The sequence below is a fragment of the Amia ocellicauda genome, chromosome 19, assembly GCF_036373705.1.
Source record: "Amia ocellicauda isolate fAmiCal2 chromosome 19, fAmiCal2.hap1, whole genome shotgun sequence".
NCBI lineage: Eukaryota > Metazoa > Chordata > Actinopteri > Amiiformes > Amiidae > Amia > Amia ocellicauda.
The window spans coordinates 535,860-552,155 of NC_089868.1; the positions used below are offsets into that span (position 1 = coordinate 535,860).

General features: G+C 38.5%; 1 protein-coding gene across 6 annotated transcripts in view; it reads left to right on the forward strand.

The window, feature by feature from the left end:
* osbpl9 (oxysterol binding protein-like 9) overlaps window positions 1-16,296 on the forward strand; it is a 103,550-nt gene that overhangs the window by 30,392 nt on the left and 56,862 nt on the right. For 5 of the 6 annotated variants that reach the window (XM_066692576.1, XM_066692578.1, XM_066692577.1 and 2 more), the window contains exon 4: window positions 7,222-7,298. In XM_066692576.1, the coding sequence (XP_066548673.1) occupies window positions 7,222-7,298 (77 nt within the window). Of the gene's footprint in view, window positions 1-7,221; window positions 7,299-12,952; window positions 13,166-16,296 lie in introns of those variants that run through there. The other variant, XM_066692581.1, reaches the window with a different exon arrangement.

Here is a 16,296-nt window from a genome sequence, read left to right on the forward strand (position 1 = left end):
CACATGACTCCTGCTGTAAAACCTTCTCCTATTTAATTTTTGCTTATTACTTTCCTCAATAAATAATGATACTGAGAACTTTTATGAGAACTTTTCAGTGAAAAAATAATTACTCCCATTAGAATCCAGTGTCTTCAGGATTAAGAAGGACCCAATGAGCTGGACATTAGTGTGAAGTGCATGAACAAATTAAAATTGGGAGCACTTATGTACACAAAGTGTATTGGAAGCCACATTGTACAAGTTGGTTACAACCAAATTAGAGGGCCTTATTTTGTAACCTTAGATATTTGAGCATAGATATATGGTGCAAAGGATGTATGAAAGGATCTGGCTGGGGTGGGTATTACTGCAAAATGTATTGTCCATGTAATCTGGGTGAAGATGTAATCAGCGAGCAGCGTTTTTTGTATTGTAGTTCAAACTAGACTTTGGAACTGTGAAAAAGATAGATATTATATAGATATTCATTTTCCCACAATGCTATATCATTGCTTTTGCAGTCTAACCCTTTGTGCAGTTGCATACAAACTGTAGCTGCACTTAATGCCCTAAAAGCTTTTTGTTTATGCTGAGCTTTGACCTATTCATCATCTTGGTGTCAGCAGTATTTTTTTACATTTTAATTAGCCGTTTCTTCCTCCAAAGTTAAATATTAATGGGGGTCAATGCAGCTCTTCCCTTGGAGCAGTGAGGTGGGGATGTTTTTTTATTTTCATTTTTTACTGACTGATCTTTAGATGAGTTGTGTGTAGTGTTTTTTCCTTTTCATAATTCAACAGTTTAGCTTTATTTTCCCTTTCATGGCCTCTACAGTAGTAAGACTCAAAGTTACTGCCCACCACAGACTCTGCATCTTTGTAGAAGCTTCTAGAAAGCAGCCCAGTATCTCAATTGGGCATTGATGTGGAGCTGAGTCAGTGTCTTCAGTGTCAAGTAGTGAAGAAGGGAGGGGGGGAGTGAGGGTTTATGACAATAAGAATAAAGAGGAGCTGCAGGGTTTAGCTGCTTTTGTAAGTGCATCACAAACTACCAAACTTACTTCATATCGTCCATTTGTGGAATAAGCCTTGGTTATCTGAAACAGGCAATAATCCCCAAAGAGTATGGCAGTGTGCTTCGGAATTTACTGAAAGCTTAGACGCATTTACACTGCCATTTCTGATCCGGATCAAATGCATCGGAACATTTGATCCTGCTCAGTGGTGTCACATTTACACTGCCATTTGATTAGGATCAACTTTTAGCCGCCGTAGGGGTCTTCGCATGTGCACTAGCAGGCAAGTACAAACTTAATTATATTGCATATATTAAATTAGTCATTTAGAACACTATATCAAGTACTGTCGTTTTCTCTCATTACGAATTATTCTAACACGTACAACTAATGTACAAAGGGAAGTAGGGAAGGGTCTCTTATCTGCTCCCCTGATGCACATCTGCCTCCTGCCTTTAAAACAAATGCTGCCACACTAGCTTGTAAGTCCAAACTTAATTATATGGCTATATTAAATTAGTCCTTCAAAAAACAAAGCTATATCAAAAACTTTATCCCTTTACGAATTATTCTAAGAAATAAAGCCAACGCACTTGCATATTTTTTCACAACAGAAGCATTCAAAATAAAAGCTATTTACTCTTAATTTTAACTATTTTATTAATAATAAGGGAAGTGTACTCTTTTTCTACTCCACTAATGTGAGGGGTGTTTGTCTGCCCCCTGCTTCTAAATCAAACGCTGCTGCAGTGCATGCTGGATCTTGAGCCGGTCGAGCGTTTACACTGCCAGGATCAAATGTTACTCATGGATTTGATCCTGATCTGTACCATCTACTTGGGCGCTGCATTTGATCTGATCGCCAAGTGTTTACACTGCCATTTGTCCACGATGTTGGGAGGGGGGGGGTGTGGTGTGGTGGTGCTGACGGTGTTTTGTCCGCAATGTTAGCTGGGGTGGGTGTTAACAGTGTTTGGTCCGTGGTGCTAGTTTGGGGGGCCACAGGGGGGGCCAAAGCTTGCTGTCATGGGGCACTGGCCCCCCCTCAGAACTGCCACTGATATCAACGTATATGTATGGCCAGGTGGCATGAGGCACCAATCTTTGGCAGGGCCTGGCCTGAATATAGATGTGGGAAACGCTGAGATGTATTCATTGTTTCTAAAATTACAATTAACCTAAAATACAGATACTCTGATTAACTAACTGCAATTCACCAGTGTAAAAACAAAGACTTAATGGCTTTGGGGATAATATATTTTTTCTTTCTAAAAAGTCTCTCAAGCTTTCTACTCGCAGCAAAATGTTTAATGCAGATCCTATATATATATATATTAATGAGATCATGGGGCAGAAAATATAATTTAGGCCCTGAGTTTTATGCAACTAAAAAAAAAATTAAACTGCTATGAACATCTCCCCAAACTTTGCACAAGACTATAATTATATAACTGATAAATATGTTTAACTGTGTATCTAAAGTTACTGAAAAGTCTGTATTTTTTGTTTTGTTCTTCATGGATTATCAAATGCCTTTGAAGTGAAAGCAATACTAGTTGATACAGTTAATCTCCACTAGTTTAATTGGTGGCACAGGGTGTTTTGAAATGTTAATTTTAATAATGTGACTGGGTTTGTCACAAATAATGTTAGTTCCTTGACCTCAATGACATTTTTAGAGGTTTACTACCAAGTTCAGTACATTTGACTTGTAATATCAATATATAAGCCCTTTCCAGCAATATCTGCAAATCATTTTCAGAAAGCAGACAAGCGGTTTGCAACTGTTAAAAACATGTTTAAACATTGTCCAAGAAAACTACATTTTAAATAACACCTGGTAGAAACAATCCAACAAGAAGGTTGTACTTTACCCATAAAGTTGCAAACTGATCTATTTATAACACCATTGGCAACTTGGTATTCTGGATTGAATTTAATTCCAAATGCATCACTTTACACCAGCTTCATATAAATTGAAATGCACATTTGATCAAACACTGTGTTAAAGGAACTCCAGAAATTGCTTAACAATGTGCAGTTTTTAAAATGTGAACTCTTTCTGACTGATGCATGGGAAGGGACTGATTGCATCTGGTTCAGTGGTTTGAAAGCTGTAAAGGGAATCCATCAGTAAAGTTGCAGAATGAATGAATAAGGCACAAGAGGCTGATATCAAACCAGAGGAGCTTTTCCAGATCAGCAGGGACGCACGGACCCGGGGACACAAATGGAAATTGGGCTTCAAGGCATTCAAGATGGAAAACAGCGGACAATTCTTCACACCAGCGGTGTGGTTGAAGCTGAACATTTTTGAACATTTAAAAATAGATTGGATAGGATCCTTGGATCACTTAGTTACTAATGGACACCAAACGAGCATGATGGTCGAATGGCCTCCTCTCGTTTGTAAACTTTGTTCTTATAACACAGAAGCCACAATAAACAAACTGTGTAAAACTTTCCATGACTTTTCTGACAAATTACTACAACCCATAACAATGCAAAAAGGAACCATGTTTTACTCAACCAGCTCATAACCCTTTGACGGCAGTCCGTATATTCGACCCACAACAAGCGTGTAATTTGGATCTGGAAGCCATCTCATCATATTCTATTCCAGGATTTGACTTGTAATTTATTTTTCATTAAAGCAGAATAATTATTAGCCTAATAATTATTATTATTCTTCTGATGGCATTGTTTTTACAGAACACTGTCAATCTATGAAAGGAGTTAACCAACTTAAATTTGAATGCATTATTATAATTTTTTCCATGAAACTGTAGTGACACAATGTGCTGCTTTTTAACAATCTTGCATTATTATTGCTGTCTTTGTAACATTTCATATAAATTGTTATTTGAATCAGTCCTGATTTTTCTCCACTTTTTGATGTTCATAGCAGTAAACTGAAACCTTTAAATTATTTTTGATTTTTTAAGAAATAATGTTGAATAATTAGTTGGTAATAAAGGAATGCATGAGTAAATGTCCAAAGCTACTTCCACATAATTAACGTGCCAATGAACCTTAATACAATGACTTATTGAGATGATTAAAGGAAGTGGGAGATTATTAATCAGTGAGTTTTAATTAAACAGACTACATTTTAGACTACCTTACTTTTGGAGGAATTAAGAACATGTCATGTAAAAGGCCAGGCCCTACATATAAGTATTTCCAATAGAATTTGCACTGTCATTTTGCCCGTCATATAGTAGGAAGAAAAACAAGCCTGTGGACTGTATTTTATTTCAATTCCTTTTTGCATACAAGGAGGATCTTCTAGGGCAGTGGTTCTCAAACCTGTCCTGGAGTACCACTTACCCTGCTGATTTTTGTTCCAATCAAGCTCACAATTACTCAATTGAACCCTTAATTGAAGTAATTTGAGTACATTTATCAGTTACATTGTAATTGTTGCCCATTTGGATCACACCTCATAATTAGTCAGTTTTAGGCAAGAGTTTCCTAGATGTCTGATATTCATGCATATTGCATTGCATTTCACAAATTGATGTAACTAAATTGTCTTTTAATATATGCATAGCATTACCTTTTTAAAAACAAGACACTGCATGCTAATAAGAGCACAACATTTTAATTATCAGCTAATCTTCATTTGATTAAAGAACAATAATAATTACTAATAGTTAAGGAAAAATCTGGTGGTAAAGCAATTTTGATAAAACTGATGTTGGTTATAATTGAGATTTCTTCAAGAGGCTATCAATTGAATGCACTAGAGTAGAAATACTATGGTGGAATAAAAAATAGAACCTTGAAAAACAAAATCAATCATGAATGTTCCCTCCCTTTTGATTCTTAGGAAGACTTAGTGATTGTAGTGACACATGTACAGTGGGGGGAAAAAAGTATTTGATCCCCTTCTGATTTTGTACGTTTGCCCACTGACAAAGAAATGATCAGTCTATAATTTTAATGGTAGGTGTATTTTAACAGTGAGAGACAGAATAACAACAAAAAAATCCAGAAAAATGCATTTCAAAAAAGTTATAAATTGATTTGCATGTTAATGAGGGAAATAAGTATTTGACCCCTTTGACTTAGTACTTGGTGGCAAAACCCTTGTTGGCAATCACAGAGGTCAGACGTTTCTTGTAGTTGGCCACCAGGTTTGCACACATCTCAGTAGGGATTTTGTCCCACTCCTCTTTGCAGATCCTCTCCAAGTCATTAAGGTTTCGAGGCTGACGTTTGGCAACTCGAACCTTCAGCTCCTTCCACAGATTTCCTATGGGATTAAGGTCTGGAGACTAGCTAGGCCACTCCAGGACCTTAATGTGCTTCTTCTTGAGCCACTCCTTTGTTGCCTTGGCTGTGTGTTTTGGGTCATTGTCATGCTGGAATACCCATCTACGACCCATTTTCAATGCCCTGGCTGAGGGAAGGAGGTTCTCACCCAAGATTTGACGGTACATGGCCCCGTCCATCGTCCCTTTGATGCGGTGCAGTTGTCCTGTCACTTTAGCAGAAAAACACCCCCAAAGCATAATGTTTCCACCTCCATGTTTGACGGTGGGGATGGTGTTCTTGGGGTCATTCCAAAGAGCTTGATTTTGGTCTCATCTGAGACCATTTTCACCCAGTTCTCATCTGAATCATTCAGATGTTCATTGGCAAACATTGTGCTTTCTTGAGCAGGGGTACCTTGCGGGCGCTGCAGGATTTCAGTCCTTCACGGCATAGTGTGTTTCCAATTGTTTTCTTGATGACTATGGTCCCAGCTGCCTTGAGATCATTAACAAGATCCTCCCGTGTAGTTCTGGGCTGATTCCTCACCGTTCTCATGATCATTGAAACTCCATGAGGTGAGATCTTGCATGGAGCTCCAGACCGAGGGAGACTGACAGTTATTTTGTGTTTCTTCCATTTGCGAATAATCGTACCAACTGTTGTCACCTTCTCACAAAGCTGATTGGCGATGGTCTTGTAGCCCATTCCAGCCTTGTGTAGGTCTACAATCTTGTCCCTGACATCTTTGGACAGCTCTTTGGTCTTGGCCATAGTGGAGAGTTTGGAATCTGATTGATTGATTGCTTCTGTGGACAGGTGTCTTTTATACAGGTAACGAGTTGAGATTAGGAGCTCTCCCTTTAAGAGAGTGCTCCTAATCTCAGCCCGTTACCTGTATAAAAGACACCTGGGAGCGAGAAATCTTGCTGATTGATAGGGGATCAAATACTTATTTCCCTCATTAACATGCAAATCAATTTATAACTTTTTTGAAATGTGTTTTTCTGTTTTTTTTTTTGCTGTTATTCTGTTTCTCACTGTTAAAATACACCTACCATTAAAATTATAGACTGATCATTTCTTTGTCAGTGGGCAAACGTACAAAATCAGCAGGGGATCAAATACTTTTTTCCCTCACTATACCTATAGTTCAATTTTCATCTTTGTTAATTCCCGTTTTCTTTTCTCAATTATTAACCATTATTTATAAAATACATATTTATAAAATAGGGTGAGTGATATAATACATGTTTGCTACAAATACTGCTGTAGAACAGTGGAGAGCAACCTAAATTAATCAGTGGGCCACAAGTCCGGGTGTCAAATAAGTGCCTGGGCCACAAGACCCATTTAACCACAGTTAAGCCACACATGCTACATTTTAATTAAAAGTAGCAATATAATGCAATAAATACATATCAACAATGTATTAAAGGAGTAACACATTGATTCAAAATAAGCAGTTGTCACAAATATACTACTTTATTCTTTATTGTTTTAATTTTGTGGGGTCGTGGGCTGCAAGTGGATGCACTTTGGGCCGCATGCAGCCCACACGCCACAGGTTGCCCACCACTGCTTTAGAAGCAAAAATGAAAAGATAATACATAATTTTAACTGCAGATCACAAGTGCTTACTGCTTTAAGCCTACTGTAGTACTGTAATTAATTTGGCTGTATTTTTTATAAAAATGTAATTCTTGTTCAAATATGTCATTATACTACTCAACAATAAGTTCTATTTAAATTATTATTCTTATTACCAAATTCTTCCAGTGTAGAACCAGTGTGGTAAACCTTATTGTTGAAAAGGATATTGCCTAAAAACAGTGCTAGCAGACAGTTGAGCGTGATGGTGGTGCCTGTTTTTGTTTTGTAACCTTTCCCAGGTTACAAAATATGCAATGGCTGCGCTCTGGTGATTGTGTAATGTAATGCATGTTCTATCTCTCCTGTTTTTGAAGCCCGTGATGCAGACGAGAGGGAGAAGTGGATCCATGCCTTAGAGGGCACTATTCTTCGACACACACTCCAGCTACGGGTAAAAGCCTCTTTCTGTTCTTGTTTAAACAATACAGCTTTAGGTTTTCATAGCCAAATTCATAGCCTCTGCACTCGTTATTGTATAATCTTATATTGTACTTTATCTGGGATATTATGTTTATCTATGTGCTAGTATTTCCATAATTAAAGTAGTTGTAATGTGGTGTTTGCAATATAGGTGTTATTTGCAACATAGTACAGCATGGGATAAATGTAACAAACATTTAAAAAAAAAAGTTAAAGACCTTAATGTAGTGGTTCAAAGCTTCAACTTGAAATGGGAGATGAGCCCTCTAGATTAGGGTTCAAATGCCACTCGAATTTGTGCCATTTCATTCGACTCAAGGGACAAAAGCACACAATTGAGTAATTGTACCAGGTAGCTGCCATTCTCTTGCCCTATACCCCCTTCCAGTAAGTGGCTAGATGGTTTTCCAAGGTCGGACACTTTAATGTGCGCTGAGCACTGTCCAGAGCTGTTAGCTGTAGTGTACATCAGTGTTGCCTAATAGAAGAAAATATGAGCTTCTCTACTACCTTCAATAAATAGTTAGACTGCCACAAGTAACCCCAGTAAAAATATTAACTATATATATAAAAAGCTGAAGGAAATGTCTTCATTGGGAAAAACAAATCAACATTGCCATCTAGATTTTGTTCAGTCCCATCTCTTGGTTCCTTCATTAGTATAATTATATGATTACCTGGATTAATTTAACAGATCTCCCAAAAATCCTAAAAGTTATTTTGGTACAGTATATTGCTATCAACAATAAAAATAATGAAAAAACCTATACAAGTAAGTGCAAATTAAAATATAAAACAATGGGGTCTATACTCAACATTGACGTATATAAGAGATCTATTTCTGAGTTAATTATTAATTAGCTATTAATTAGTTTGCTTATCATTGTCAATTAATTAATGCATAATTTCACAATTGTGAAAAATCATTACTATCTTGGTTGCAATTGAAACAAATGCACTGCTTTTACATGGCCATTTATATTCCACTAGTATTCGTACTAAATATTCAGAATATATACACTGCTCCAACACGTAACACGTAATCACAGTATAACACCAAGACTAACAGAGCCCAACAAAATGACCTCCAGCAGGCTACTGGTGTGCATGTTTCTGACCAAACTGTCAGCCAAACTGCCAAACTCCATGAGGGTGGCATGAGGCCCAACGTCCTCTAGTGGGACCTGTGCTCACAGCCCAGCACCGTGCAACTCGATTGGCATTCGCCAGAGAACACCAGAATTGGCAGGTCCGCCATTGGCACCCTGTTGTCTTTACAGATGAGAGCAGGTTCACACTGAGCACATGTGACAGACATGAAAGAGTCTGTAGACGCCGTGGTGAACGTTATGCTGCGTGCAACTTCATCCAGCATGACCGGTTTGGCGGTGGGTCAGTGATGGTCTGGGGAGGCATATCCTTGGAGGGTCACACAGATCTCCACGTGCTAGCCAACGGTAACCTGACTGCTGTTAGACACCAGGATAAAATCCTCAGACCCATCGTCAGACCTTACGCTTGTACAGTAGGCCCTGGGTTCCTCCTGGTGCAGGACAATGCCCGGCCTCATTTGGCCAGAGTGTGTAGGCAGTTCCTGGATGACGAAGGCATTGATGCCATTGACTGGCCCTCAAGTTCCCCAGACCTGAATCCAGTTGAGAACCTTTGGGACGTTATGTATCGGTGCATCTGACGCCACCAAGTAGCGGCACAGACTGTCCAGGAGCTCACTGATGCCCCGATCCAGGTCTGGGAGGAGATCCCCCAGGACACCATCGGCTGTCTCATCAGGAGCATGCCCAGACATTGTCGGGAGTGCATACAGGCACTTGGGGGCCATACACACTACTAAGTCACATTATGAGTTGCCGTGATAAAATTCACGCAAGTTGGAACAGCCTGTGATTTCAATTGTTTACTTAGATTTTCGGTGTGAGTTTGAATCCAGCCCTCAATCAGTTGGTGATTTTGGTTTCCATTGACCGTTGTTACGTCATTTTGTTCTCAACGAATTACACAATGCACAGTAAAGGTTTTGATCTTTAATATATTTTGTTCATCGAGATGTGTGATTTAAGTGTTCCCTTAATATTTTTTAGAAGTGTATTTTGCCATGTAAATGATGTATTTGGAATATGACAGAATATATCCAGGTCTGCATTTTCAGAATATTGAGGCTAGGATAATAAACTACATATCCAAATGTAGTTTATATAAACTAAAATAATTCTGAACCATGTAAACAACATATCTGGAATATCAAGCTGAACCCATCAATATGCATGCTTAAAAAGTGTGACGTAAGACATGTTTGTGCAATAACCAGTCTCCTCATTAACAATAAAGACATCAATGTACAGGTCTGCATCAATGCATCACACTGAATTAAGACCCATACATGCCAACACAATCTCCAAATTTAAATTCCATAACTGGAAAAAAATGTTTAGACTACAACACCAAAGAACACAACAAAATTACAGGTGAACGTTAAACACTTTCACTGCTCTCAAGTTTGAGAACCAAGCTGTGCATGCTTACTTAATAGCATACATGGAATATTCCGCTTTCCATACTTTCCATACAAACACAGATTGAGAATTCTAATGCATGTTAACAGAACATTCTGAATACCGTATTCATCCTAATAGAAGAGCATTCCCCTATTTCAGGAAAAAAAAAATATCCCAGTGATATCCAATTTGGTTTAAATTTTTCTTTATGATTTTGTATTTTATGGGTGCATGATCCAAGGTTATTCTTGCGCATGTAATGTGAACAGATTCAGGTAATGAATAAACACCATGTATTTGCTAAAATATGTTTTACTTAAACTTTTATTTAAAGTAAGACCATGAAATAAACAGGAATACTTAATCACCGACTGTCACCCACTGTATCAGGACTATTCATGTGCTAGAAAAAAAAAATGCACTCTGTTTAACACTAATGTATTTAAAATAAAATAGCACCTGATCGCCGATATCTGGTTCCCAGACCGTTTTTGTAAATGTGATATCATCGTACGCAAGCAATAAACTCAATGGTTGCCATTGATAGATTATCCTGTATAACAAGGTCAAGGACAGGGTTTGCACAAGGTCCTTGAAGTGCTTAAAGTGCTTGAATTTGGGTCGCAGAAATGTAAGTACTTGAATACCTGGAAAAATAGCCAATTTTGTGATTAATTGCTTGAAAAGTCCTTGAATAAAAAAGTATCCAATATTTTAATGTCATGGCCCCCAAGTTCTCATTGTCGCATTATTAAGTAAAATACTATAATCGTTCAATCTCTCTAGGGTTGGTATTGGACCATAACGAGGCGAGCACAGTGAGTAAGTTTATTTAAATAGTTTACTTAAATAAATAGTTGACAAATTCTTATTAAAAACTCACACCTCATAAGCTATTATTAGGCGCATTTACACTTCCTTTTGATCAGGATCAACTTTCAGCCACCACAGGGGTCCTCACATGCGCACTAGCACACAAGTACAAACTTAATTATATACATATATCCCCATTCCCCATTATGAAAAAAAAAAGATAGTTTTGCAGGGGAATTCCTACTCTTTATAGGTTTAATATGTTTAGTTTTTATGTGTCGGTTTTAACGCTAATTGTATAAAAATAGCAAGTCTGCAGTTGACCCCTCTGTGAAAAGTCGAGCTCACTCAAAGCTGTGCCTAATTTATGCATGACGTTACAAAAGGAGAAGCTCACCGCCTCTCTGGCCGTTTTACGGTATTATCGCCAACGAAAACCCGCTTCCAAACGATAATAATAACGCACCCAGGGGAGAGAGACCATGGTAAATAGATGTATAATCTATGGTTGCATCCAGGTACATAACCTCAGCATCTCTACATTATTAACCACTTCAACACCATGACGCATGTCAAATGAAAACGCTCACACAGTACCATGCCATATTTGGGTACATCAAATTTCTTATGCTATTAGCGGCTTCAAAGTTTAGTTCCCAAAGGCAGTGTTGATACTGGACAATGTGTATTAAAAGCCAGGGATGGCGAACAGGCTATGTTTTTATCCAATGTTGTTTAGAGCCTCCATGTACCTGTGTGCGAGTAGAAGCCTTATCTCCATTCACCTTTTACAAATGTATAAATAGTTTAATATTATTGATAGTTTTAATATTAGTTGTACTTGTTTAGTTGTAGTTTATGTAGTTTTTAGCAAGAGCTATACAGTGCTGTGACGAAATACGTTCAGAAAATAGTGCTGAATACAAGGCAATGGAGCAGTGTCTGAGGCATCCAGATCCATCACAATGTGCTGTAGCGCAGTCTTCCGAGCTTGTTGTATTGCACATTTCAATAAATGTCACAGAGCAAGCGGGTGATGGCACAGGTTATGATAGGGATTGAGGTTTAGTTGATAATTATTGTTCATTGTTTAATATTATAGCGTACTATAGCATATAAATGTACTGATAGTTTAGCAGCATTTAGATTGTATCTTTCTCCCCAAGATATTGAAATACATTTACACTTATTTGGCAAAACAAAATGTTTCACAGGATATATGACCTTGGAGTCTATCCACGCCTCACTTTCTCCATCCAAACAATGTGGGGAAGCAACAATAAAGGCAAACAAAATGTTAATGTGAAGAATTTAAAACAAGGGCAGTGATGTTCAAACTGTACAATGCACTAGTTAGACCTCATCTGGATACTGTGGACAGTTCTGGGCTCCACACTTCAAGAATGATATCGCTGCTCTAGAGGCAGTTCAGAGGAGAGCAACCAGACTTATTCCAGGTCTGAAGGGAATGTCCTACTGAGAGACTGAGGAACTGAACCTTTTCACCCTGGAACAGAGGAGACTACGTGGGGACTTGATCCAAGTCTTCAAAATCATGAAAGGCATCGACCACATCAAACCAGAGGAGCTTTTCCAGATCATCAGGGACACACGGACCCAGGGAAACACAAATGGAAATTGGGCTTCAAGGCATTCAAGATGGAAAACAGGAGACACTTCTTCACACAGAGAGTTGGAACAAACTCCCCAGCGATCCTGTTGATGCTGACAATTTGGGAACATACAAAAATAGACTGGATGTTATCCTTGGATCACTTAGTTATTAATGGATACCAAACGAGCACGATGGGTGGAATGCCGTCCTCTCATTTGTAAACTATCTTATTTTCTTTGTGGTTCTCTGCAGTGCCCCTTTTTGAGAGCAGTGCAAAGCAAGTCTATTTTGTAATAAATAAGAGCAATTGAATTTTTGCAAACCAGGGTTGAAGTATACATTGAAATGTCTTTAGATTTGGACACTTCCTGTAAAAGTATCTTGTACCTTACTCTGAGAGTTTGCTTTTATATGGGAGATCAGGATGTCAGACAGCCATACTGGCCTTAATTCACTAATCCTAATGTAAATCCAAGTCTCTCTCTCTCTCGCTCTCACTCACTCTCCCCCCACAACTGTGACTGCATGTAGCTACTAGAAAATCCACCACATGACTTGGGGGAAATCATGTGACTACAAGCAAATCGGAGCACAGTTTGCTCTAGCTGTTAGTCATCTGTCTAGACTCCTTATCCAATAAGAGGGCCTGTTCATATATATATATATAAAGGAAGTGTAAACTTCCTCTCTAACAGGATCTTGGATTTCACTGTGTAATTCTTTGGTTGCTTTTAAACACACACACATATGTGTGTGTATTTGTTTTTTAAATTATAATTTTGACAGCAGTTTAGCAAAGAAGCAAAAATAACTGTTGCTGCCAGGAGAGAGAGGAGTAGCAGGTCTGATATGGCCTGTAATGCTTGCTGAGGCATGTCACTGAAACACTGGTGTTTTGTAAGTACCACATTTCTAGATGTCTTAAAACAAAGCGGTTCAAAAAGGGTCAGGCTGTGTTTAAGGAGGGGGGGCGGGGTGTAGGTGTCATTAGAACTATGCTGCTGAGCTGAGCAGATTGTGACATTTGCTGAAGTTTAAGCTAGTTATCAGCTGTACAGTTGCCGAAACATCACATTTACAGGGGAAATTTGTGTATTGACACAATGCTGCATAAGGCAAGGGTTTGTTGTGGTCAAGTGGCATGATAGCTCCTTTTTTTATTTAATATAATTCCAAATTCTTCAGAACACTAGCTGCACCAGGGTAGTTGGAAGGAAGTTGAGATGGTGGTTCTTGAAAGTTTTTTAGTTTTTTTCCTTCAAACTGTTTAGTCTGTTTTTCTGTGAGTATCTTGCTCTTCTGTTGATAATGGATTTTTTTGGGAAAGTCTTGTCCTGTGATTATATAATCTGTGGTCAGTGTTTTTACTATAGCTTTGGCATTGCTTATAGATAATTATAACTAACTTTAATTAGATGTTTTTAGGGCTGTCTCCGAACGTTTGAAGGTTCGTTCAATCTCCAGACTTTTGGAGGTTTTTACAAACCTTCAAAGGTTCTCCATGTGACAATCACATCGTTTTCTTGTTTTGTTTTCTCTTGTTAATAGAAACTGACAATGTCCCTCTTCAGATGTCCCACTATTTACATTAAAACATTTAATTTGTATACTGCCAATTACTTATTCTAAATAAAAGTTGCTGGATATAACTAATTTCAAAACCGTAATAAAAAGCCCCTCAATTGCCACTTTCAAACAGCAGGCATTGGACCGTATTACATTTAAACAATGTATTTTGAAAATATACACCGATCAGCCATAACATCATGACCACTGACAGGTGAAGTGAATAACACTGATAATCCCTGTCAGTGGTGGGATATATTAGGCAGCAGGTGAAGATTTTGTCCTCAAAGTTGATGTGTTAGAAGCAGGAAAAATGGGCAAGCGTAAGGATCTGAGCGACTTTGACAAGGGCCAAATTGTGATGGCTAGACGACTGGGTCAGAGCATCTCCAAAACTGCAGCTCTTGTGGGGTGTTCTTGGTCTGCAGTGATCAGTACCTATCAAAAGTGGTCCAAGGAAGGAAAAGCGGTGAACCGGCGACAGGGTCATGGACAGCCAAGTTTCATTGTTGCACGTGGGGAGCGAAGGCTGGCCCGTGTGGTCCAATCCAACAGACGAGCTACTGTAGCTCAAATTGCTGAAAAAGTTAATGCTGGTTCTGATAGAAAGGTGTCCAAACACAGTGCATCGCAGTTTGTTGCGTATGGGGCTGCGTAGCCGCAGACCAGTCAGGGTGCCCATGCTGACCCCTGTCCACTGCCGAAAGCGCCTACGATGGGCACATGAGCATCAGAACTGGACCACGGATCAATGGAAGAAGGTAGCCTGGTCTGATGAATCACGAGTTCAAGGTGTTGACTTGGCCTCCAAATTCCCCAGATCTCAATCCAATCGAGCATCTGTGGGATGTGCTGGACAAACAAGTCCGATCCATGGAGGCCCCACCTCGCAACTTACAGGACTTAAAGGATCTGCTGCTACCGTCTTGGTGCCAGGTACCACAGCACACCTTCAGAGGTCTAGTGGAGTCCATGCTTCGATGAGCCAGGGCTGTTTTGTTGGCAAAAGCGGGAGCTAAACAATATTAGGCAGGTGGTCATAATGTTATGGCTGATCGGTGTACGATTTACACTGATTTAAAAAAAAACGTTTCTTCTGAAAGAGCACTATCCCTTATTTGCCAGCATGTCATTAATATTAATTAATATTAATATTATTATTCCATATGATTCACTACTACAACTTACATACCTTAATAAATTCCCTATACCTTTTTCTATAGTATACTATATGAACTACAGTTCATACTACAGTAGTACCACAAATATGGTTGCACTCTATTATACCGTAATGTACTATTATACTACCATATACTGTAGTAGCTTGTGATATACTATATTACACTCTTGAATACTGTGGTACCTTGTAATGTATTGCAGTACTACAGTTCTACAACAAATACTATTGTACAGTATTATATACTATAGTATATTGTACAACCTTGTGATGTATACTAGTTAGTCTGCATGTGAAAACATGCAGAGTATTGTTCTCTTACAAAATATTTTTGTATTATTATTATTATTCCGTTCGTCCGGACTCCTACAGTTCTTTACCTACACATGCCAAACTTCACACACTTATTCATCATGATACCGTTCAGGCTGCTTGTGCTATGGCTAGGGTCGATATTTACTGAGTTATGATCGATTTGAAAACAAATTTCCAATTGACTTCAATGGTGGAATGCATTCTCACGCATGGACCCTCCCACTGTAGGTCAGTAGACAATCAGCATTGGTTATGCAAATTATGGCCCAAAAAGTAGCCAGTGAGCAGTCACGGTAGAAAATTAACCACAGATGAAAACAAAATATGTCCCAAATCATTTCCTATACATTTCTGTTAGGGAACATTTATGAACTATAAATGTTGTTTTATTATTTCCCCCAAAATTACATGTGCAATTTTGTATTAGAACATTTTCAGAAATTGTGAAAATATAGTAAAGGTTCAGAAAAGGGGTGGTTGAAGGTTGGATTTGGGGCCGCACCAAACATCCTCGAGGGCCGCATTTGGCCCCTGGGCTGCACTTTGGGAACCCCTGCCCTAACCCAATCACACATTAGACTGTGTCTACTGTGTTTGGTCATTATCGCTTGTAGGCTGAATTTCCATATAGGCTGCAGACCTATCTGATCAAATGCAGATTACCAAACCACAGATTTCCAATAATAGTCTGTACTAGTCTGAAGCCTATATCAGTATTTTGCATCAGTACCAGTAAGACAATTGTGTGGTCCTTATCAGACTGCATCAATGCACTGACATGAGTAACAGTGTGGCATTATAAAATAAGAATTATTAAACCTAATCAGAGTAGCAAGAGAGAGAGGAGTTTTCTATTTTAATATTTTATTTATTCTCTTTCCTTTCCAAGACAATTATATTGTAGTACATTTTGACATTCCTTTTGCAGTGAGTTTTCTTTGAGCTATGATTTTTACTCTGTCATGTCAAG